The sequence below is a fragment of the Colletotrichum abscissum genome (assembly GCF_030869225.1).
Source record: "Colletotrichum abscissum strain IMI 504890 chromosome Unknown Scaffold_70.1, whole genome shotgun sequence".
Lineage (NCBI taxonomy): Eukaryota > Fungi > Ascomycota > Sordariomycetes > Glomerellales > Glomerellaceae > Colletotrichum > Colletotrichum abscissum.
The window spans coordinates 105,763-127,890 of NW_026850515.1; the positions used below are offsets into that span (position 1 = coordinate 105,763).

Below are 22,128 nucleotides of genomic sequence, written 5' to 3' on the forward strand. Positions count from 1 at the left end.
TCTCAACCGTCGACCGGCGCAAGCCAATGGCTGACGCGCCGTTGTTTCTCCTACCGAAGCCAGCGAGCCCTGATTTTCGTCTGACGTTGTCTGGCGTTGGATTGGTCGTTGCTTCGCGGTTGCTTTGCTGCTGCTTTTTTGCTGCATGCTAAAACGTCCTGGTTGTCACGGTTGTCTGGGGTGATGCGCGGCAGCAGGGGGAGAAATGGCCGGACGGCGATCATCAATGATGACAACCTGCAGACGATAATGGACCTCTATTCCTTGGACGGCAACCCACGGCAGACGAGACGAGACAAGACGACCGCCCGTAAGAGCTTCTGGAGAATATCGTCTTTTTGCGAACGGACTGGGTACTGTCATCGCAGCGGAGCCGCCACAGAATTGCGCGCGACACTGACAATTGACACTGACTGACACCTCAGCCGTCTTCAATCTTCGGAGAACCTAGCAAGATGAGGAAGCTAACACGAGCCCGCTGCCGCCGCATTCCGGGTGGTCCACGCGCACAACGGCTGAGCCGCCCAGCGCTTCCCTCCTTACCGTCTGCTCCGTACGCCGGGGTTGCGACTCTCAAGGTTCAATCGGCCTTGCATTGTTTGGTCACAGGGCAACTGTTGTCTCTCGTACGAGACCAGAGAAGAGAGGGCCTCAAGAGCCTCGGAACCTTGAGAGCCCATGGAAATGTAGTCTATTCCACAACGAAGACCTTGATCTTGACAGACGGGAACCCCGAGTCCGCCTCCAGCTAGACGAATCTCTCTGTCCGTTACTCTCCCACATCAAGAGAGCTGTTGGTCTGATCACCAGAGCAGCACAGCGGGAAGAGCGCACCAGATGCCCTTGCGCCAGGAAAATAAAGTCACTGATGTATCCGTAGGGTGGATATAATGGCGTAAGTCTTCGCCGCCCGACGCTATGTAAAGACGGGTCCCCATCCACCCACGGCCGCAGTACGGTCACAAGCTATTGCTGGGGTACAGAGAAAGCATCTCACCCGCACAGCAAGCAAGCGAGCGAGGAAGCGAGCGACAGTTACGTCGCCCATCTTGGCTGTACCCAACATAGCCACGCTTGCTTGCGTGTTGCCAATTTACCATCTGCCGGCGCATCTTTACGACGAAAAAAAAAAAGGCGGGGAGATATCCTCGACATTCCGGTGTTTCCATCATCTTCTCCGTCTTCAACTCGTCGGCGTTACCGACTCTCAAGTCCGGCCCGAGAGAGCCCGCCGGCGGCGGTGGTGGCGGCAGCAGCAGCAGCACAGAACTTTGATCATCTTGGGACGACATCTGAGTGAGGCATGCCAGCGATCCCTAGCTTGCGGCTGAATGCACCTGGAATTCAGCACGGACATGAGAACGAAGCCTCATTCAATGTCTCTTAACAATATCTCCGATGTCTCTGATCCCATTGAATCTCATTCAACCCTTGGCATCAACTCATCAAACTTTCATCTGCTAAACCTGCAGAATGAGTGCCTTGAAACATGACCTCACAATCTTATAATCGGTGTTATCCAAATGAAATGCGATGAATGAGTCGCCTCGCATCCATACAGTATCGAGTGACACTGTTTTCGCGCCATATTCAAGCGCAAGCACCGTGCAAAATAGGGTCGTCCACATTGGAAATTTCACGACCGAGACGTGCCTCATTTCGAGCCCTAGACAGTGCCAATCTTGTACAACCCCTTCCAACCTCACTCAATTTCATCTTGGATGAGATAGCTTCAATCCAAACACACCCCTGTTCTATCCTGGAGCTCCCTACCCCTCCAAAGCTTCAACCGGGAAACATGGCGCAAAACACACACCCCGCCGCCGCAGCACCCGCCCTCTCAGACCTCATCTTCCCCACGACGGCGAACCACAACTTTTCCCACATCCTCACGGACCTCAAGCGCTCTAACCTCTCCATCGCGAACCGACTTCGCTCTATCACGCAGGACGCCGACTTTGTGCAGGATGTCGCGGCCAGTTTCGGTCGTCCGCTTGTGGCGAACGAGCGCTGCGGGAGCTGGTATATTCGACCTGCGGACAAGCGGGCAAGCGCGTACTTTAAGAGTACGGATGGGCATACGAATGCCTGGAAGTTTAGTACGCGCAGGTTGAATTTGCATTTGCTTGAGCTTGTTGGGAAGCATGATGGGTGAGTTTTATGGTGGTGTTTTTGAACTTCGATGATGGTGGCATGAGTGCGTTCATAAGAGGAAGAGGCTTTGGATATAAACTGCTTCTAATAAGAGCAGAGCTGACTGAGAATCTAGATGCATCATTGTAGATTCAACCCGCAGAGGCAAGAGTAAGTCCACATCATCAGACTCATACATCAGCACATCCACGAAGCTCAAGACTAACACGACTCCCAGGAATGCCAGACGCCCTAAGCAAAACCATTCCAATCTGGTGCGCCGTCCTCAACGCAGCCCTCTTCCCAGACCTCGACCCGGCGCGCGAGCTCCGCCTCTTCACCCCGCCCAACGTCGTCTCGGCCTCGGAACACGCCCAAATCGCTGCCCTCCTCCCGTCCTTCCTCGCTTCCCTCAAGAGCCTCGACCTCGATCTCGCGGCTCTCCGTGCGCACGTCTCCAAGCCCCTGCGGCCATTTTGGGTCACGCAAGAGACGCAGCTTCCGTCGTTATCCGCGTCTGCGGGCGATGATGACGACCCTGTGAAGAACGTGGTTTTCGAAGATTACCACCCCATCATCTGCTGCACCTCCTCGCGCCGCGTCGCCGGTACGGAAATGAGCGAGGCCGGGTACATCCAAGGCGCCGGCGACGACACGGAGAACTGGGCTCTCGGTCTGACGGCCGAAGTATTTTGGGAGAACGCCGCGGCGCTGCTCTCGTGTGCCGAGGCCGATCTCCCGGAACTAGTGATTCGTCTCGTCGCGGAGGACAAGAGGAATGCGCCGAGAGGGGTGCAGCCGAAGCGAGTTGCGCCGCGGATCTACGTCTGTCCTTTACCCCTGGACGATGAGGAAGACAGCAGTGGTGGTACGGATGCTGTGTCCGCGGGTGCGTGCAGAGTCGTGCTAACACAGGACGTCACGCCGCGGGACGCGTGGGTGAAATCTCCGACGTACATGCAAGTCGGCCTCGGGAAGCACAAGGTCGCGAGTCGCAACCTCCGGCAGGCGCTGCCGGATATCTGCGCCTTTGTCGCGGGGTACCTCGACTCGCATCGTGATGTAGTAGAGGGCGCTGCCGAGGGCGACAGCAGCAGCAGTGGCAGCGTCCTCGTGGCCTGCGAGACGGGCAAGGATCTATCTATTGGCGTTGCGCTGGCCATTTACTGCTGGTGCTTCGACCGGGACGGCAAGTTTCGCGTGGCGGACTCGACGACGTTTTTCAACAAGGACATGATCCGGGTAAAGCTGGGGACAGTCATGACGGCATACCCAGAGGCCAATGCGAACCGGGCTACGTTGCAGAGTGTCAACAGCTTTCTCATGGACCACCGAAGATGAAAAGGTCTCTTTTTACTAGTCTTGAGTCTACCTGGATTCCATCTCTCTCCTGAGCGGGCTAGTTTGACAAAGCGCTTCCAATAATTGGAACGCTGTCGGTCCTGGCTAACGATATGAACACTTAAACAGAAATGGGAAGAAAATATAAGGGGTTTGGTAGGGAGATGGAAGCCATCATGATCCCTCTACATCGCCGCAGCCTCAACCTCACAGAGAAGGCGACGGGATAGAAACCCCGGCTAGTCAGGCGCTCCCGCTCTCAATCTTGGCCAGCATGTCGGGGAACTCGCTCCAGTCCTTCATGACGACCACGGCCCCGGCATCGCGCAGCACCTTCTCCATCTCCGCCTGCTTGTCGGCGGCGTAGGGGCCGACGTACCCAATCACCTTGATCCCCGCGCGCGTGCCGCTGAGCGTGCCGCTCTTGGAGTCCTCGATGGCGACGCACTCTTCGGGCTTCTTGCCGAGCGTCTTCATGGCGTGCAGGTAGATGGCCGGGTCGGGCTTGCTTGTGGGCTTGGGAAGCGACGTGGCGGCGCTGAAGACGACGTCCTCGGGGAAGTACTTGTCCTGCCCGACTTTCACGACGGACGCCCAGACGCGGCGCTTGGCGGACGAGGAGACGACGGACAGGGTATGCTTGCCGGCCTTTTGCAGCGCCTCGAGCTGGTCGTCGACGCCCGGGCAGGGTTTGAGTGCGGCTTTGAGCTTGGCGATGACGGCGTCCTCTTCGCGGGTGACGTACGTCTCGAGCTCGTCGGGTTGGAGCTCAAAGTTGTGGGACTTTGCGAGGCCGAGGAGCATGCCGCGGAAGTTTTGGCCGACGAACTCCTTGATGAGGGATTCGCCCGTGAAGCGCTGCTCGATGCTGCGGGAGGCGCAGATCTCGTTGATGAGGTCGGCGCAGGCCTCGAAGGCGAGTTCCTCGGAGAGGACGAGGGTGTTGTCGCAGTCGAAGAGGAGGGTTGTGATCTGCGTGGTGGTGGTTAGTTCATGTCAGTTCGAGCTGGGTCGTACTCGGTCGACTTGGGTTCTCATCGTGACGTACTTGAGGCATGTTGGCGGTTATTTACAAAAGACTCGTCGGATGCTATTCCGGGTTTGAGGTGGAGAGCTTGCCTCGTGAAGAGCGGGGTTTAATGAAGCTGGGAGCTGAGAGCTGAGTCTGGAGGGGAGGAGGGGGAGTAAGCAAGCTATCTATAAGGTAGACGAAGCTTATTATCCGAGACCAATTGAGAAAGAAACCTTGGTTGCAGCTGGGGACTTGAAGAACTGGGAACCTCGGAATGGAGGAGGAGATGGCGAAGAAATGAACTACGTAGTGAATCAGGGTAGAATAGGACTTCTATTAAGGTATCTCACGCATCTGTCTCCCAGGAAACCACAAAGGTCTCTCTTTTCCTTCCGTCTTTCTCCCGCGCCCGCTTCCTTAACCCCCCCTCCCCTCTTCCTCCACGCCGGCTTCTCATCTTCGTCGTCCCAACGAGTCCAATGAGAGCCGCGGAAAATAACACGCAAAGTACGGTAAGTAAGTTAGGTAAGTCGGACCTCGACCAGCTCTGGCGGGAAAATGGCCTCACAATACCCGGCAGCACTTGCATCGATGGCTCTCTGGGCCTACCTAGGCTGGCTACCTAGAACGAGGGGCCCCACCAACGCTTTTACCCCTCCCCCTCCAAAACCCACGGGCGTCCCCATCCCGTCGTCCACCCATTTCCCGCATGTGAAGTGTCGTCATCACCGCGGGGTCGAGTACTTACATACACATACATACATGCACCACCACATGGCCAATGTACATAAAGCTCATGAAGAACACCGCGGCGAAACTCCGGAACCGCAGCCGCCGAATCTCGCTTGATGCGCCATTTACTTGCTTTGATATGAGAGGAATCCTGCATTCTCTGAACACCAATAGTCGTAGTTGGAGTAGCGGAAGCCGAGACTTCATCGCGATCAGCCCATCGTTCCAAACCCCCCGCACAAACCATCCGCCCTCCATCATCCCGACTCCCGAACCCGGCCGCGCCCAGCTTGCGAAACAGAGTTCTGCCGAGCGTAGGGCCGGGGAACTCGGGGAGACGGGCCTGTGAGAATCTTCATTACGACCTAACCTTGCGCGAAATATTCCGTCTCGCATAGCCGCGTAGATGAGTGAATCAGTATAGCGTACAGATCAACGTCGAGTGATTGACCACTATCGACGGGAGACGAGGCGCATTCGTACTCAGTAGGCTTACCGCCGAGGTCCTTTCTTTCTCCGTTCTGAATATCGTGATAAGATTGAGGTAGCTTCCGAATTACAGACTGAGAATACCACTTACTTTTGAGGACATACGATAGAAGAGGGGATCGGTCCAATATAACCGCACTCCAGGAACGGGAAATAAACAAAACAACCTCACCTGTTGTGTCCAATTTTTCGTATGCTTACCTTACCCTACACAAGATCTATTAGATGTGTAACTAAGTGGACGGTAGCTCCCGAGGCAAACTCCACTAGCCGCAAGGATACAGCTCGCTCGGCCTGCGCCGGGATGAACATGGGAAATTCCAGCACAACAAAATCGGGACGACGGGAGGGCTGGACACCTCTCGGTCCCGAGATGCGCGAGTGAGCCGTCTAGTCGTGGTAATGTCGTCATTGGAGCCTGGTCACAATATGCCGACCATCTGAAGAGAACATGGTGATGTCTATTGCAAGATGTTGAATAGGATCAATGTTCAGAGCTCAATATTAAATCCTGGACATTGGCTTCTCGCGCCATCGTGTCCGCCGTTCACCCCCTCTACCACGACAGCTCTTCCCCATTACGATTGTGGCGGTCGTCACAGCTCATCAACTAAACGAAAAGTCACTTCCTGGTGCCAGCTTTCAGGCCGTAGTCACAAATATCACAACGACACTTGAGTACGTGTCAATATAGTCTTAAGCTTGAATTATTTCATATCTAAGTACCTCTGCGCAGGCATCACCTCTCCACCAGCAACTCAGCTCGTGTTGCCTGCTCATGAAATGCGCAATGCTCGTAGAGGGGCAAAAAGGAAAAGGCCAACCCTTGGCCTTGTAAAAGCAGAAAACCCAACCACGCCCCAAACTCCTATTCATGATGAGCATACCAGCCAGCCGAACCAAAGGATCATCTTGTTTACGGTGCAAACACCCCCGGCGCAAACTGCGTCGCCTTAGCAACGTCTCCGCAAGCCCCTCCATCCCTCACTCCTGAGTTCCCTTTACAGAATCTCCTTCAGCTGCTGCTTCTGCGCCGGTGTTAAGCTCGTGGGGAACTTGACATTGTACTTGATGACAAAGTCACCCCTCGTTCCAGGCTTCTTGGAAATAGGCATGCCCAGGCCGGGGTACCGATCGGAGCTGCCGGGCTGTGTGGGGCCGTTCTTATCGAGGTTCAGCTGCTTGCCGTCGATCGTCGTCACCGTCCGCTTCCAGCCCGTGAGGGCCTCCTTTAGGTCCAACTCGACGGTGTGAACCAAGTCGTTGTCTTCGCGCACGAAAAGCGGGTGAGCTTTCTGTAGTATTTGTTAGTACCGTAACATCTCTAGAGCGTTTGCATTGGGAATGAGTGTGTGTGAACATACCTCTTCCAAGATAAAGTGCAGGTCCTGCTGGCCGCCTTCTTCCTGGTCGCCTACGCCCTTGAACTTGATCTTGCTTCCCTTCTTCAGACCCGGCTTGATGGGCACCTCGAGAACCGTATCAGTCGTCGTCCTCTTGCCCGTGTCGTCAAAGGTCTTGCGCTTAATCTTCATCTTCTTCGTCACGCCACGGAACAGCTCCTCCAATGTGAGTGGGAGAGGCCGCTCCACCGTGGTGACCTCGGGCGTCGCCTCCCTCGCCCCCCGCGAGTCGCCGAACCCGCTGCTGCGCATGCGCGATGATCTGCTACCCCGCGGGCCGCCGGCACCGCCAAACGTCGAGAAGATGTCGGAAAAGTCGTCCATGCCACCTGCGCCGCCGCCGCCGCCGCCACCGCCCATACCGCCAGCACCAGAGCGCATGAACTCGGCAAAAACGTCATCCGCCGAGCTGAAGTTGAACCCGTTGCCGCCCCCTCCTGTGCTGAAGCGGAACGTGCGTGCGCCGCCGCCGCCCGGCATGCCTCCTCCTCCAAAGTCGAAGCCACCGGGCATGCCGCCCCCAGCGAAGGGGTTGGCGCCACCGGCATCTGGAGGAGGGGCGCCGCCTCCGCGGAGCAGGAACTCGAGACCGTAGTCATCGTACGTCTTGCGCTTCTCGGGATCGGAAAGGATCTCGTAGGCCTGGGAGCACTCTTTGAACTTCTCGGCGGCGTCTGGGTTATCCTTGTTCTTGTCGGGGTGCCACTTTAGTGCGGATTTCCTATGTACGTGAGATGGTTAGCATACTACGGTCTGATATGGCCGTGTGTGGAGGCAAAGAGGGCGATTGGGCCACGCCGTTGGGCAACGACGGGTAAGAGAGAAGTGAGGGGCAGAAAGGGCGAAAGGACAAAAAACAAGTTTCAGGGAAGGCTATTGTGACTTACCGATAACCCTTTTTGATTTCATCTTGCGTCGCCGTGGGCTTGACGCCCAGCTGATCGTACAGTTTAGTTTCTTTCACCATTGTTCAAGACTGTCGTGTGATTGTTGTGTAAAAGTCGACCAGTCAATTAAACGGAGGGGTAAAAGTAGTGTGGATATCGCAGCGAAACTGTCACTTGTCTTCGCTGATGTTGTGTCTTTCGTGTGTCACTTGGGGTGACTTTAGGTTTGAATCCTTGAATGTTGCTTTGCTTGCGCAGTCAATCGACGTGCGTGTAGGTAGTGAACTGCAAAAGAAAAAAAAAAAAGGTTGGTGGTTTTTTAAAGAAAAGAAGAATTGGAGAGAATGGTTGGATGATGCAGCCGACTGTCTGGGTCTCGGTGCGTGATATGTACCTCGACGTACCTAAGGTAAAGTTGGTCCTTACTGCGCAAGGTAAAAGGCCAAGAAAGACTGGGTCACCGAGGGGAGCCCAGAGCGTCTAGTGGTAGAAAAGCACCCCCGGCCGTCTTCAATGGAAGAAACAGGGCGTGATTGTGGAAGGTTCGGTGCCCGTCTCTCTCAAGAGGAGCCCAGCCCCAAAGAGCAGGGGGGGTGGGAAGGGAGAGCCTAAGAGGACGGGATTGGCGGGAGCAGGAAGGAAGGAGGGGGAGCCTCGACCACCGTTACCCCCGTCCCCTTGTGACTTTGCGACCCAAAACCTGGCGGGGCGTCGAATCGGGTGATCTCACTCGAACTGCCTCGATGGAAGAGCGCAGAAAGGCTGGATGGGGCTCGTCCAGTCGGGCCCTTGGTCTCGAGGTTGTCTGATCACAAAAGTATCCATACAATCCTCTACATCTAGATAGTACTTATCCAGTCTTTAGTAAACGGAGTCCTGAGATAGGTACTTATGCTCATGATATCCTTCATTCCAGACGAGTATCATCAGCCAGGGAGCTCTCTGGGCAGCAGGGAAGCAGTCGCAAATGGACAATGACGAAAATGGCGGGGTCTCTTGCCGTGCGGGAATAGCGGAGTCAAGCTCATGTCGTGGCTCGAGCGCCGCTTCAAGCCACCCCTGTAGCGTCTCTCAATTCTCCTAGTTGAATAAGAAGCTTCGAGAACCTTCTACGCAGTTATCCGACATACGCAGTACAAGATAAGGCATCTACGTCAATGACAATATTGATCGTTGATGAATTAGGTACATAGTAGGTAGGTACGCATGCTTGCATCAAATAATCCGAGCCAATGGGGTATCCAATGATTGATAATCTCATCGCCTATTGCATACATCATCATCATACCATGTCAATGCCGTGTTGCGCTGTGCTGTGCTGCAGAGCCTCCGAGAAGCAAAAGATGCTTGCTGCTTTGCATACCTCTCAAGGCTTTGCCTGTATCGTTATGCCTTTGCAAGTCTCACTGTGTAGACCAAACCTTCCCCCCTGTGATGCTCTCTAGTGCCCAAGCTACTGATGCTCATCGGGAATCTCCATATCCATCATTTTTATCGTCTTTTGCTCATCTCTGGGGTCGTGTGCCGTTCCATAAATCGAGTGTCTAGCCATGAATGGCGATCCGGCCCCGCTTCCGCTGCGTTCCTGCATCTCGGGCCCCTTGGCTGGCTCTTCCACGTCTACGTCTGGCGTCACTGTACGACTAATCTCTGTGACGTCGTCCGTGGGAGCACTGGTCCAAAGGCCGTCCTGTCCCATACCTGGCCCGTTGATGTCGTAACCTCCTCGTGCCTTATCTTGCGTCTCACTAGAGTACATGACCTGGGCTAGACTCGAGTTTTGTGTCTCTGTAGTACTTTGCCTGGTCGACAGATCGGTCATTTCCGTGTCCATGGTGCCGTCTCCGTCGCCGAATGGATCCGTCTCAAAGTCCCCGGCGCGCGAGTTTGTATCGCTGTTGCCCAATGAAGCTCGGTTGGTTGCCATAGAATCGACGCTGCCTGACCGGTATTTCCTCTTGGACGGCGAAATTGGCGACATGTTTGTGTTTCTCAAGTTGGCCACTTCCTCCGTGGTTTCCTGGTTCAATTCTTGCCTGAAAATCTTGTTCTCGGCCTTTGCGAACCGTAATAGGGCGTCTGAAAGCGGTGACACAGGCGTATTGATTGCGTCTTCTGTAGCATACACGAGCAACGGGTTCTTAGTCTCAAAGTAGATTGCGTCAACCACCTGTTGGAAGGTGTATTTCTGTAACAAGTCAGCATCCAAGTGAGTCCCGAAGAGAAACACGCTGCAGCTTCGCGTACCTCGGCCTTTGCGTATTGTTTCGCACTATAAGACAGCCGCCACCACTGATCTACTAAAGACGGCGTCTCATCAATGTCAATGAGGGTCGGCTCGGCTCGCTTGCAGACATATGTCACGTTTTGCTGCGTTGCTATTCCCCTCAAGAGGTACTTCTTGCCAGTGAACGGCTTGCTCAAGCCTGGCTTGTCGGGGTCAGTCAGTATAGTGTTGAGATACTGCTTCCTTTCCTCAAGCCTCTCACGTTCCCACTTGAGTTCTGCTTCCATTATTAGTGGCCGATAAACATGTGGTAAACATTGAGCTCGACGTACTCTGTTGCTTTTCTCTGACTTGAGCAAGCTGCCACTTGCATCTCTGGAGCACCTTTTGCGAGCTCTTGAAAAGCTCCTCCTCGCCTTCAGACAAGACACACGGCACGTCTTCTAGACGAAGGGTACCTTGCTCATCGTCGTCTGACTTTCGCAGCTCTCTGAACCGTCCCAGGCCGTCCAGATAGTTGACGTGGCTCTCATACTCCTTGATTGTCTTCTCCAGCATTTCCTCTTTGTTGTGGACCTTGTCGGTCTTCGGATCAATCCACTTAGTGAGCTCGAACTCCTTGGATTCGGCCTCGTAGAGCATTCTATGCACCCACGCAAGGTGTTCCTGGCAGACCTTTGCCTCTTCCTTCCGGCTCTCTAGATAGCGCTCTGGATACCACACTTCGGGAATGTCAAGCTTATCGGGCGTGCCATCGCCATCGATAACAACTGTCATGACCTCGCCCATGTCGTCGAGAACAACCATTCCGGTATCCGCATTGAGCTCCAGCCACGTCATGACATCGTGCCACACGATCCAGTTCCAAGCTTCGTACAGAGACGTCGTCTTTTCATATTGACTCTTCGTCAACTCAAAGTTCAAAAACGCAAATCTGTGTGGGTCCTGAGTCCTCTCCAAGGTATCTGTAGACATGGGGCATGCTAGGTGCGTCAGGGGTTTGATGACATCGGCATCGGTCTTCTCGACGAGCGTGTCAAAGAACTGTCTCTCGGTAGCGAAGTTGGTTTTGGGAACCAGATCAGCCATGGAATCGACAGAACCGTAGCTTCTCTCAGTCAGGTCCAAAAAAGCCATTAGACGATGAATCTCCTCATGAAAGTCCGGCTTCGTGTCGTCAGCCCACTGGAGGTCGCCTTGGTTCATGGCGGCCAGGACGTGAGGGGCGTAAATCGGTTGACCTTTCCACCATTCGCTGTTGTGGCCATAGCTGGCAGCTTGTTCACCACCCTGCAGTAAGATATTGCGTGCAAGCGGAATCTCATGCAGAATTGTCAACACGGAATCCAGATGGTGCTTAGATGTGCGTGCCGTGGTTCTCTGCACAAGAAACGCCGGGGCGTCATCTTCTCGCTTCCTCGCAGAAGGGGCGGGGTCGTCATCGACTGTCGTTTGGTACGAGCTCGTTGCCGTCGTCACCATAGCCCAGCTATTCGAGTCGTAGTCAGACCTGTTGGCAGGTCCAAAGTGCGGGGCGCCGGCGCTTCCGCCCGTGACGCCGGCTTCCTGAGGTATGTAGTCTGCATCCCGCTGGGAGTCTCGAATGGCCCTGTTGTAATCGTCCTCTTCTTGCGCAGCAGTACTGGGAGCTCCTAATGTCCATGGTCAGCCAAAGCCCCACACAACAGGGAAGGCAGTACCGGAAAGGTCCCCGGTCGTCCAGTCAATCATCCTACCAAGCGGCGATCGGTTGTTTGTTCTCGATGGAGGTCGTGAGGGAGCACCTGCTGAAGGCCCGTAGAAGCCGTTGTCGGGTGGAGGCGTAACGCCTTGTATGACGGCATTGTCGGGGGCCTCGATGTTGAAAGCTGGCCAGCAAGAGTCAGCAACACGATATCTCCAGCTGCTGGAGCGCAGGACCAGACGCACCTATACCCGTGTGGTTCGGCTCCCCGTCACGACTGGCTCCGAATGCTGTGTCGTCCCATGTGTATTTCCTCCGGAACTGGGAGCCCTGTTAGCTGCGATGAAGCGCTCTTTGACCAGGGCACGACATACCACGTCGACTCCATCTATCAAGACCTCTGACGCAAGCTCATCCCGATTGCTGTTGCTCTGTACTCCACGTCAGCCCTTCTGTGCAGCAGGACGAGCATCGCGCTTGTCCAACAGCCGCCGTCATCTCACCTTGAGTGCCGTAATGACGATATTACGGTCTCTGGCGGGGTCAAGGCCCGAGAACTCAAGGAAGTTGTCCACATCCTCAGGCGTGGGTTCAGGCGCCATGTTGTAGAGCCACCCCTCAGACAAGAATATTGTTGTCGAATCGATTCGTTGCGAATGGTTCGATTAAAAGCGACGGTGGTGGAAGGGTCGAGGGTAGTCGCGCATGGCTATCGAGAAAGACGGGCTGGAGTCGTAGGTGACCTGGCGCATGTAGCTTTGCCAGAGAGAGGCTCGGAGGTGTGGGTAGTGCCAAACGGAAAGGACCCGACGTGCTGTAGAGGCGACCCGGTCTAGGCGTGATGCTGCCCGTAAGGATGCGGAAGAAAGGTCGGAAGGCAGCACTCAGTAACAGTACGGGAGAAAGCAGTGCCAGCGGACTCGCAATTCCACTCCGTTCGTCTTGTCGTCAGATGGGGTCAGGACACCTCACGTTCGGTATGGTACCTAAGGGACGTGGAAGTGGCATCGGATGCAAGTACGTAGACCTGTGCTGAGAAGGCCCCATGAGCTGTCTGTCCTGCCGATTGCTCTGGTGGACAGTGCGTCCCAAGGTAGCAGCGGCACAAAGACACTTCCCCACCATCTGCCGTCACCATCACTCTTTACCCTCATAGGCACCTAGCCTTTGGGACACAATCAAGCAAACATGTAAATCGAGCTCTGGGCTCAACTACTTAGAGAAAGGAGAATAGTCGGCAATAGGTCTTTCTTCCTGATGTTACCCATCTACTTCGTAGAAAGTTAGGTAAGACAAGGTCATTGAAAACCCTCATGGATGCTGATGGTGTCAGCGGGGCAAATTTACACTTTAAGCCCCTTACGGCGCTGAAGGATCGGAACGGCGTGCACGTTTACGGCCACTGCCGGCCCAGTCGTCGCGAATGTTGTACCGACGAGCGGCATATGGAAAGTGACCGGAGTTGGTACGTAAAGGTGCGATAGACTGGCCGAGAACGTCAGGGAAAGTCTGCTTATTACCCGCAAAAGGTACGGTATACTTTCTCAGATAATCGAGCTTTGCTAAATTTTCCCACAGTGGCGCACTCTGCAGTTGCTCAGTTGTAAAATCATTGATTGGTCTAAGTGCGGTATCTCATACGCTGTTCTGGCTGCTTGGTTTGCCAATCAGCCACCAAACTACTGAATCCCGCCCCCTTCTGATTTCTCTGCTTTTGCAGAGCCAAATATGAACTCCCGTATCCTTGTGTGGAAGCCCTTCCCAGAAGCCCTCCTCAGACATTGAATGATGCCAAACCCGTAAAAGAAACCAAGACGCCGTGTTAGCCTAAGCAGGCCGTGCTGACAGCCGGTAAAACGCCCGGGGCCGTCGCTATGCATTATCATGCGTGTAGAGGAAGAAAGATATAAGTAATGTGAGAGATGGAAAAGCAGACCACCGCAAACGCCGCCGCCGCCGCCAAGTCAGAGTGCCCGCCGGAAAGTGTTTGCATTTCTTGGTGTCGCAGGTTCATGTTGGAGCAGAAAAGTGTGTGCTGAGTCGATTCCCATGTTCGAGGGTTGGAGTCAAGGCTTATCGTCGTCCGCATCCTCGTCTTCATCGTCCTCGTTGTACTCATCCATGTCGAAGTCGCTATCGCTGCCGCCCAAATCAAAGTCGCCCTCGTCGTCCGTCTCGTTCCAGAAGGCGTCGTCGTCGATGGGCTTCTGAGGCACAGGCTCCAGATCAGCAGATGTGGGGAAGACCACACCCTCGGGAATGTCCTTCTTGGACTTCGCGACCGTATCTTGCGCTCTCTTCTGGTACTCGGCGCGGTTGTCACGGTAGAGAACGCTTGCGTCGACGTTGGCGGGAGAGTTGATCTCAGGGTCGTCCAGAAGGAGCAGGACAGAACGCAAGACCGACTCGACGCCCTGCAGGGGAGACCAACGCTCGCAGGCCTGTTCGCCAGACTGCTCGTCTTCGCCGGGAGTGTGGAGGATGGAGATGCAGAGCTTGCCGTCGGTGTAGATGTTGGGGTGGCAGATATTCTTGTTGAGGAAGCGGAAGGTGGGAGGCTGGTATGGGTAGTCTCGAGGAAACGTCATTTCGGCCTAGAAAAATTCAGTAAGCCGTGTGCTTTTACAGTGTATTTGGGGGAGGGAAGATCAAACAAACCTTGAGGTAGCCTCCGTTGAAGGCGCTGTCAGGGTTGACGACCATGAGGCCAAGCTTCCAGTTCAACACATTCCGCTCGTCGACATCAATGTGAACCCATTTCTCCTTCTGCAGGGTTTGATATTCACTCATCAATCGCTTCTGCGCCATGATGTTGGAGTATTTGTAACGGTGAGGTGGCGGTGATTAGTATGCGGGAAAGAACCACTTAGTCGTGAGGGAGTGGGATGAAGTTGGAGCGATGAGATCGATTTGTCGCAGAGAAGAAGATGTCGGAATTTGATACGATGCAAGTATGCAATTGTGTGCACGAGCAGCAGTAGAAAAAGAAGGGCACTCGTGTGGGCAGACAGTGAAGAAGGCGCACCGCAAGTTCTCACAAGAGGCGTGTGACCAGAGAAAGGAAGCGACGATGAGGTGGGATGGAGGGTATGGAGGGGCGAAAGGGGGGATGACTCGATAAACCACCGACCTGACTCGGAGTGGGCGGCAGGCGATAAGATAAAGGGAGACGGGAGGACCGACCCGTACGTATGAAGACCTGGGGCTATTTGGTGGGTGGTGGGATTCGGGTGTGTAAGAGTATGAGACGGGGAATGGAGCGGCGGTAAAGGCCTGGTCCAGGGAGAGAGATTTTATGCTGTGTGCGATATGAGAGAAAAAGAAGAGGGCATCCGGGGACAAAGCCGAACAACGGGAAGTCGCGATGCAAAGAAATAGTCTCGAATTTAGAAAGCAGCAATTCCAGCCAGACTCTGAGATGGTCCCTTTGCGATTTATCAAGGTTCCCTGCCATGAGGTACTCCGCAAGGTTAGTAGACCGGAAACTGCCCTGCCTGGACGATTTGGGATACCATGGGACCAGGGACCACCCGAGATGGCTAGACTCCTCAAGGAGGTCACGCAGTGTCTCGGATCCGTGGCCAGCTTCAGAGCCGTCGTCTGTCCTTGGCCCTAGCAGTACCAGCACCCTACCTTGCGGAGTAAGTACTCCTTGTCTGCCGCTGTCGGGTGCCTCTGCTTCTGGCCCTTGTCTTATTGTCCTCGGACATGCGAGGACCTTGCGAAGTATTCGCACAACAATGTAAAGGTCACTTCACCAGTGCAAGCATCAGTCAGCCAGCCAAATATACCGCCACCAACAAACCTTTCGCAATGGAAAATCTTTTGTCTGCTCTGCCATCAGTATTGCTGTGTCATCTTTGTGTATGTTTACTCGAACTCGCCTCCGCCACCTCCAGTCTTCAACTCAAAGCCAACAACACACTCTGACACTGCAAAGGGGTGGTGGTCCGGACTCGCCATGCACCTCACAGGCACTGCCAGGTTTCTCTTTGTTGTCTGTGCATTTCAGCCTGTCACCACATCAGGTACCAGCACAGCACTTACACCGCATGATTCCCTCGAGTATCCCATCTACCTTGGCTACTGTTTCCAAAGACTGCCCGAGATGACTAAGGACACTAATACGGATAAAAGTTGCAAATAATATAAGGTCCATCATAGTATCCATCCTCTATAATATGCCATCAAGGTATCCGTACAAGTTGGAAATCAACTGATCGAACGCTCCCAAATACTTCCGTTTCGGTACCTGACCGGGAGACTCTGTCCTCGCATAACGACCCGGCACGTAAATCCTTATTACCTACTTTACATACATGGTATGTCGCAAAAAAGGCGTCACAGTAGTGTAGGTAAACCAAGTCGAACCCCAGATAAACTCAATGCTCCTTGGTCCGATCGTCCCGACCCAGCCATGCAAACTCGCAGAAACCCACGTCACAAGTCACCGCCCCGGCATCGGACCCCTGCTTTCCCGTTCATTGTTCTGGTTTTGGCACCACCGCTGTCAACCGCCACAACCTACACCAAGGGATTGTTCTTGCAGACTCGACCGAAATTGGTGCTTCGAGTACGAACTCTCGGTAGAAATGGTGAAGAAAACCGATAAAAGACCTTGGAAAGGAATCAGGGACAAAATAATTGAGCTTCCAGGGATTCTTCATTTCTTTATTTCTCTGTGTCTTGCGGCAGCAAGTTACAAGCTCACCCCATCTACCTTACCCATCTGACTATGCTCCCAAATCATAGTAGATGCAATTCCCTGTCCGGAAGTTGTATAAAAACGCGTGCCGGCTGCCGCCGCTACCGCTCTTCTTCTCCCACGCCCACTTCCAATTCAGCAACATGTCGTGAATCTCCCTCACGTACTTCTTCTCCGCCGTCGTGACGCTGTGCTCCACCCGCCGCCAGCTCTCCCCGTCCGAAAGGCACGTGTCCCGGATGAGGTCCATCACCTGATCCGTCGTCTCGATGGCCAGGATCGGCCCGTCGAGGAACGACCGCACCAGGCTCGCCGCGCTCACCTGCGCCTGCTCCACCACCGTCCTGCGATTGAACTTTTTGCTCCGCGTCCCCGCCACCAGCACCCGCACGTCCTGCTCCTGGTGGTGGTACGTCTCCATCGTCGCGTTGGTCTCGGCCTGCTGCCCGCTGCCACCGGCCCGCGATTTGACCATCGCCGCCGACTTGGACTCCTTGGAGTCCCGCTCCCGGATCTCGGCGCGCAGCCATGAGAGAAGCTGCGCCATGGGTATGTCGACGTCCGGCGTGTCCTTCTTGTCCATGGTCTTGACCTTGAGGATGGCGTCTTGCTTGATGATGATGACCCAGGAGTAGCCCTCGTCGCGGTTGCGAGAGAGCAAGTCTTCTGGGGACCGCGCATCTCTCGCGAGCTCGGCGCTGATGTTGTGCGACCACAGAGTCTGCAGGATCTCTATGCCCGTAGACCGCAGGACGGCAGCGTCGAAGCTGGCCACGAGGGCATCGCACTGTGACTTGTTGTGAGCAGCCAGACCAACCAGGAGGGAAAACGATGACTTACTCTCTTCGTGCTGCTAAACATGTTGTGACCCTCTTCTTCCGACTTTTTGAGGAATGCTTTTCCGCTCGTTTTTGGGGCCCTCGAAAGCTTCTCCCACGACAGGTTAAATCCCACCGCGTGGCGCTCTTCGTAATGGCTGCCAATCCTAGGACGATTCTCCCTGATGAGGCTGTCGTATCTGCCACCCGCGGCAAACACATCCTTCATCTTCTTGTCGTAGAGGCAGGAGAATAGAGTGCCGCCGGTATAGAAGCTTTCTTTCAGACTGTTCAACGGCGTGACATAGATCTTGCTTGTGACTCCAAGTCGCTTGGCATACTCCGAGACCTCTCTTAGGTGGGCTAAAGTCGACGAGGCTCGCTGATACATGTCAGTGCCTTCAAATAGTGTCTTGAGCTTTGAGAAGGCCTTGGACGGCGTATCTGAATCCTGTTAGTATGTGCCTCCAAGTAATAGAAATGGAAGCCGACAAACCTCGAAAGTCAAATCGTTGCAACTCATCGACACTGGTTGCCGAAAGGCCTACGAGGGGAGAACGTAGCTGGGCTCTGATCTTCTGCCAGGACCAGTGATGAATATTGAGCTTGCTGAGAACATCTGCCACAGCCCTTCGGGAGCCATGCTCGACGCGACAATAGTCAAAGATTAGTTGCAGCAAGTCGGAATGTCCTAGATGAAAACACATCTGGCTCGTAGATAGTGATGGAAACGTGACAATGATTTCGTCGAGCACTTTGAGAACCTCGGCCTCCTTCAGTGCCATGTCAAGGGTGGTGGTCGTGACAATGTCAAAGTCAACTTCGCCCAGCATATAGGGTTGCCCGGTATCACCCTTATCACGAAAAATATTGCCAAAAGTGAAAGTGCGCTGGACGCCCGGAGTCCCGCTGGCTTTGGCAAGCATTCTTGCGTGGCCCATTGTGAGATCAAACGGCAGCTGCAAAACGGTACCATTCGAGTCCAGGAGTCTCATGACGTTCTCTGCATAGTGGGATGACCGCGGGTAGAGGCAAGTGCGCTGACATTCCAGAGCTCCGTGTCGGCGAAATATGGAAATCAGCGTTTCCTTGACGATGCTCTGGTTGAGCAGGTCTGCCTGGCTGGGACTCGCCTCATGCATGTCCCAAGCGTAATCTTTAGCTTGCTCCAGGGGCCGTGAGAAAAGCGTCGAAAGCATCTTCTTGTAGTAAGGCGAGCTGGGGTCGGCTAGACCAGCCAACGTTCGTCTGATGGTCTCGCTTTCCATTTGCACCGGAAGCTTACCGCTTTGCAGCAATTCTGCGCTCGATGGCCTTTCTTTGGGATTGTGGGTGATGAGAGACAGGACGATATCCGTCTGTATCTTTTCGGCAGGCTTGAAATCCACAGGGAGCTCGGGACTTGGTCGCCGGAGCTTCTCGAGAACTTCTGCTCTTTGCATGCCCAACATCGGGGGATAACACATCTCGAAGAAAATGATGCCCAGAGAGTACATCTGAATAGTGTCAGCGACACGATAACCAAATCAAAACAACATAGTTTGCGCTAGAGACTTACATCCACTTTCGAGCTGTACATCCCGCTAGACCCGGAGCGCACTTCCGGCGCAGCATACGACGTAGTCCCGATACTCCTGGTAATATCGTCCGACTCCATGGCGTTAGGAAGAGCCCTATCGACCGCAAACTGACCGCTAGTGGCCAATCCAAAGTCTCCGATCTTGACATTATCCGTCCCGTCACTGCTGTGAGCAATGAAGATATTTTCAGGTTTGAGATCTCGATGGACGATACTTAGACCGTGGATATGTGCCAGACCTTCGAGAACCTGACGGAAAAGACGCCATATTTCCGGCGTGTTTTGGTACAGCTTTCGAGTGATCAGATCACGTAACGTCTATTGCTGTCAGTCTCGCCGATGGTTTCGTAAGAGTGAATTCTGTGTGGTATGAACACTCACCCTCTTTTCGCAGTACTCCATGGAAATGTACAACACGGTTCGGAAAGATCGCTGGGGCTTGATTCTTCTCTGAATTTCCCTGCTCCTGGGGCCGTTCCCGACAGCCTGGCTGCTGTCGTCGTCATCTGAATCAGTTTCTTCCTCAGAGCCTTCTTCATCGTCTTCCTCATCTTCTTCAGATTCTTCCTCGGCGTCCGAATCATCGTAGCCAAATTCCACCTGGGGATAGCCACTCGAAGACATAAAATCCAGGCCGCCGGTGCTGGTTGCAAAGTGAATCGCCGGGTCCTGTGAAATGGTATCGCGAGAGTCTTCCGTGTTCAGATCTTCCGTGGACGTGTCTCCCTCCGTATCAGACTGATCCGGTATCTCCTCAACCCAAGTGTTGTAATAGCGCACCACAGCCGGGTGACTGAGCTGCGATAGTAGACGAACTTCTTTCAGAATTTCTGTCAAGCTTGCTTGTGACCTTTGGCTAATCTTCTTGATGGCATAGATCTGCCCATCCAGCTTCTTCCGAGCTTTGACAACCTCGCCGAATCCTCCTTTGCCGAGTCGACCTTCCTCGTCGAAGTCTTCCCGGTATCTCGACGAAGTGAGAGTTCTATTCGTTGACTCGCGTCTCAATCTCGGAGGTATTGGCGATAATGCGTTTACGGAGTGGTAATTGGACGCAATTGAAGCGGCATCCTCGACGATCACAGGGGCGTCGGTGGCGAGGAACTCGCTGGAGCCGAGTTCGAAAGCACGTGGTCGTTTCTTGGGGTCCGGTTTGAAGAACCTAGTCACCAACTCCTGCAGAGGCCGCGATAGAGACATGGAGTCGGAGACAGCAGAGGGTGAGTGGTATTTTTGAGGCACGTCAAGTCCAAATATCATTTGAAGAAAAACGATGCCAAACTCCCACATATCCGTCTTTTGTGTATAATGCTGCTTCGATAAAGCTGCAGTCTCTGGCGGCAGCCAATATGCAGACTTTGCAGAGCTCAACCCAAGTGGCACCTGTCCCTTGGAGGAGATGTTATGTAACTCCCTTTGGTAGCCTGCGTCTGACAACTTCGGCACGACTTCTCCTGTCTGTTCCCGGAAGAGCAGAACATTCCCGGCATGGATATCCTGATGCACCAGAGACTTGTTGTGCAGGAAGTTCAGGGCATCCAAGAGATCCCGTGTCCAGGCACGCACTTTGCTAGTGTCCAATTGGCCAGCCAGATCGAGCAGCTCGGCTAATGATCCCTTCTCAGCACTAGGCGTGAGGACATTGACAGTCCAGAGGCTTGCTGACGCTTTCTCGACATTGTTTTTCTCGCGCTCTACCTTGAAATCCAAGACCTCGAGCAAGTTGCGATGACGCACCTGTTTGAGCGCTTCCAGCTGACCCTCGAGTGACTGGATCTGCTTCTTGAACACCGCAGTGTCTTTTGAAGCCGGGCGAAGAACGGTCTCCTTGAGCGCCAAGTTGGGGCACTCCTGTCCGCTGCCAACGAGAGGCCAGACGGAGAAGACGGTTGAGACGGGACCTTTGGCAATCTCAGACTTTCCAAAGACAGCCTGGAAGGAAATGGCATTTCCAGTCTTGTCGGTGGTCTGGCAAGGTCTGTCAAAGATGATGCGGCCACTTTCGGGCCAGTTGGGGCCGTCCATGGTGTCGAGAGATGGCAATCCTCCGTTGGGGCGGTTCTTTTTTCGTGTCTCCTTGGCTTTCTCTTTCTGACGCTTTAATTCAACCTGCAACAAGCCACCGAGAACCCTCTCCTCCTCCTTGCTTTCCTCTTCCTTCTTGCGCTCCTCGGCCTGTTTCTGTTCTTCGGCCAACTTGGCCAACGAGGCCTCGTGAGCCGCTCTCTCCTCTTCCAACGAAGGCAGCTCGAGTCCCTTCGCCTTTGCCTGGGCCGCGTCTTCGAGAACGTCTCTGAGTCCCTCTACGATACGGTCCACCATCTCCTGCTCCTCGGTAGCAAAGATCTTGGGCTCTGTTTCGAGATACTTTTGAAGTTTGAACAGAGTGACCTCGCGAAGGTCGCCAGTGTTCTTCAGTGTTAGCAGCGGCGGGCTTCTAGGGTACGTAGCAGTCATCACCACGCCCAGCGTAACTGCAAAGTCTTCATCTGATGAAGCTCTGATGCGAACATCGAACGAGGGGTCAGATTTCTGTTTGGAGCGTCAGCATCATGCTCTATTCAGTAAAACCTTGTTATACAGAGGACAGGACGATATAGTTGTATTCATTACCTTCCAGGCACCCGGCGTCTCTGCATGCCTCATGAAATCCTCTCCATAAATGGCTTCAAGGGCGATGAGCTCGTTCTGCTGGAGCTCTTCATATTCCAACTTGGGGGCCGCCTCGGGACCCTTTGGTTTGAGTCCCGGGAAGCTTGAGTCATCTTCATTTTTCTGCGGTTTGTCGATGGGCTTGTTCCACACCCCGGATGATTTCCACGCCATATCGAGGACGACGAGAAAAGGCTTGACGAATCACCACAGCGCGAGCCGTGACAGTCCGTTACGGGAAAGCCATAATTGGTACGTTGAGCAAAGTTAGTTATTCAGATATAGTGATATGGGTGAAGAAGAGCTGAGAAGAAAAGAGGAAGAAGTCACAAGCGCAGGTCTAGCCGATGAAAGCGCCACACCGCGACCATCGACGGCTGGCGGCCTGGTGCGCTGTCACAGTACGGCGCATTCGCCTTCAGCTGGGTGCCTTACCGCTGCCAAACTGAAAGTGGGGAGTCGTTTT

At 54.1% G+C, this 22,128-nt stretch overlaps 6 protein-coding genes across 6 annotated transcripts; 1 reads left to right on the forward strand and 5 right to left on the reverse strand.

Moving 5' to 3' along the window:
• Window positions 1–1,798: 1,798 nt before the first annotated feature.
• On the forward strand, window positions 1,799–3,474 carry CABS01_15614 (initiator tRNA phosphoribosyl transferase; the record flags this gene model as incomplete). Its single annotated transcript, XM_060548948.1, has 3 exons — window positions 1,799–2,151; window positions 2,270–2,304; window positions 2,372–3,474. 3 exons carry the CDS (start codon window positions 1,799–1,801, stop codon window positions 3,472–3,474), a joined length of 1,491 nt encoding a protein of 496 aa, XP_060391144.1.
• A 243-nt stretch (window positions 3,475–3,717) lies between these two features.
• On the reverse strand, window positions 3,718–4,531 carry CABS01_15615 (haloacid dehalogenase-like hydrolase; the record flags this gene model as incomplete). Its single annotated transcript, XM_060548949.1, has 2 exons — window positions 3,718–4,446; window positions 4,523–4,531. 2 exons carry the CDS (start codon window positions 4,529–4,531, stop codon window positions 3,718–3,720), a joined length of 738 nt encoding a protein of 245 aa, XP_060391145.1.
• Window positions 4,532–6,708: 2,177 nt separating this feature from the next.
• CABS01_15616 (psi1) lies at window positions 6,709–8,077 on the reverse strand (the record flags this gene model as incomplete). The annotated part of the gene is made up of 3 exons (XM_060548950.1): window positions 6,709–7,002; window positions 7,072–7,831; window positions 7,998–8,077. The coding sequence occupies 3 exons, from the start codon at window positions 8,075–8,077 to the stop codon at window positions 6,709–6,711; spliced, it is 1,134 nt and encodes a 377-aa protein (XP_060391146.1).
• Window positions 8,078–9,450: 1,373 nt separating this feature from the next.
• CABS01_15617 (ubiquitin interaction domain-containing protein) lies at window positions 9,451–12,510 on the reverse strand (the record flags this gene model as incomplete). Its single annotated transcript, XM_060548951.1, has 7 exons — window positions 9,451–10,185; window positions 10,245–10,501; window positions 10,557–11,876; window positions 11,961–12,092; window positions 12,154–12,229; window positions 12,283–12,339; window positions 12,412–12,510. The coding sequence occupies 7 exons, from the start codon at window positions 12,508–12,510 to the stop codon at window positions 9,451–9,453; spliced, it is 2,676 nt and encodes an 891-aa protein (XP_060391147.1).
• Window positions 12,511–13,974: 1,464 nt separating this feature from the next.
• Window positions 13,975–14,716, reverse strand: CABS01_15618 (ubiquitin-conjugating enzyme; the record flags this gene model as incomplete). Its single annotated transcript, XM_060548952.1, has 2 exons — window positions 13,975–14,502; window positions 14,567–14,716. The coding sequence occupies 2 exons, from the start codon at window positions 14,714–14,716 to the stop codon at window positions 13,975–13,977; spliced, it is 678 nt and encodes a 225-aa protein (XP_060391148.1).
• A 1,925-nt stretch (window positions 14,717–16,641) lies between these two features.
• CABS01_15619 (uncharacterized protein) lies at window positions 16,642–21,836 on the reverse strand (the record flags this gene model as incomplete). The annotated part of the gene is made up of 6 exons (XM_060548953.1): window positions 16,642–17,400; window positions 17,454–17,875; window positions 17,928–18,927; window positions 18,990–19,328; window positions 19,392–21,542; window positions 21,624–21,836. 6 exons carry the CDS (start codon window positions 21,834–21,836, stop codon window positions 16,642–16,644), a joined length of 4,884 nt encoding a protein of 1,627 aa, XP_060391149.1.
• Window positions 21,837–22,128: the final 292 nt, after the last annotated feature.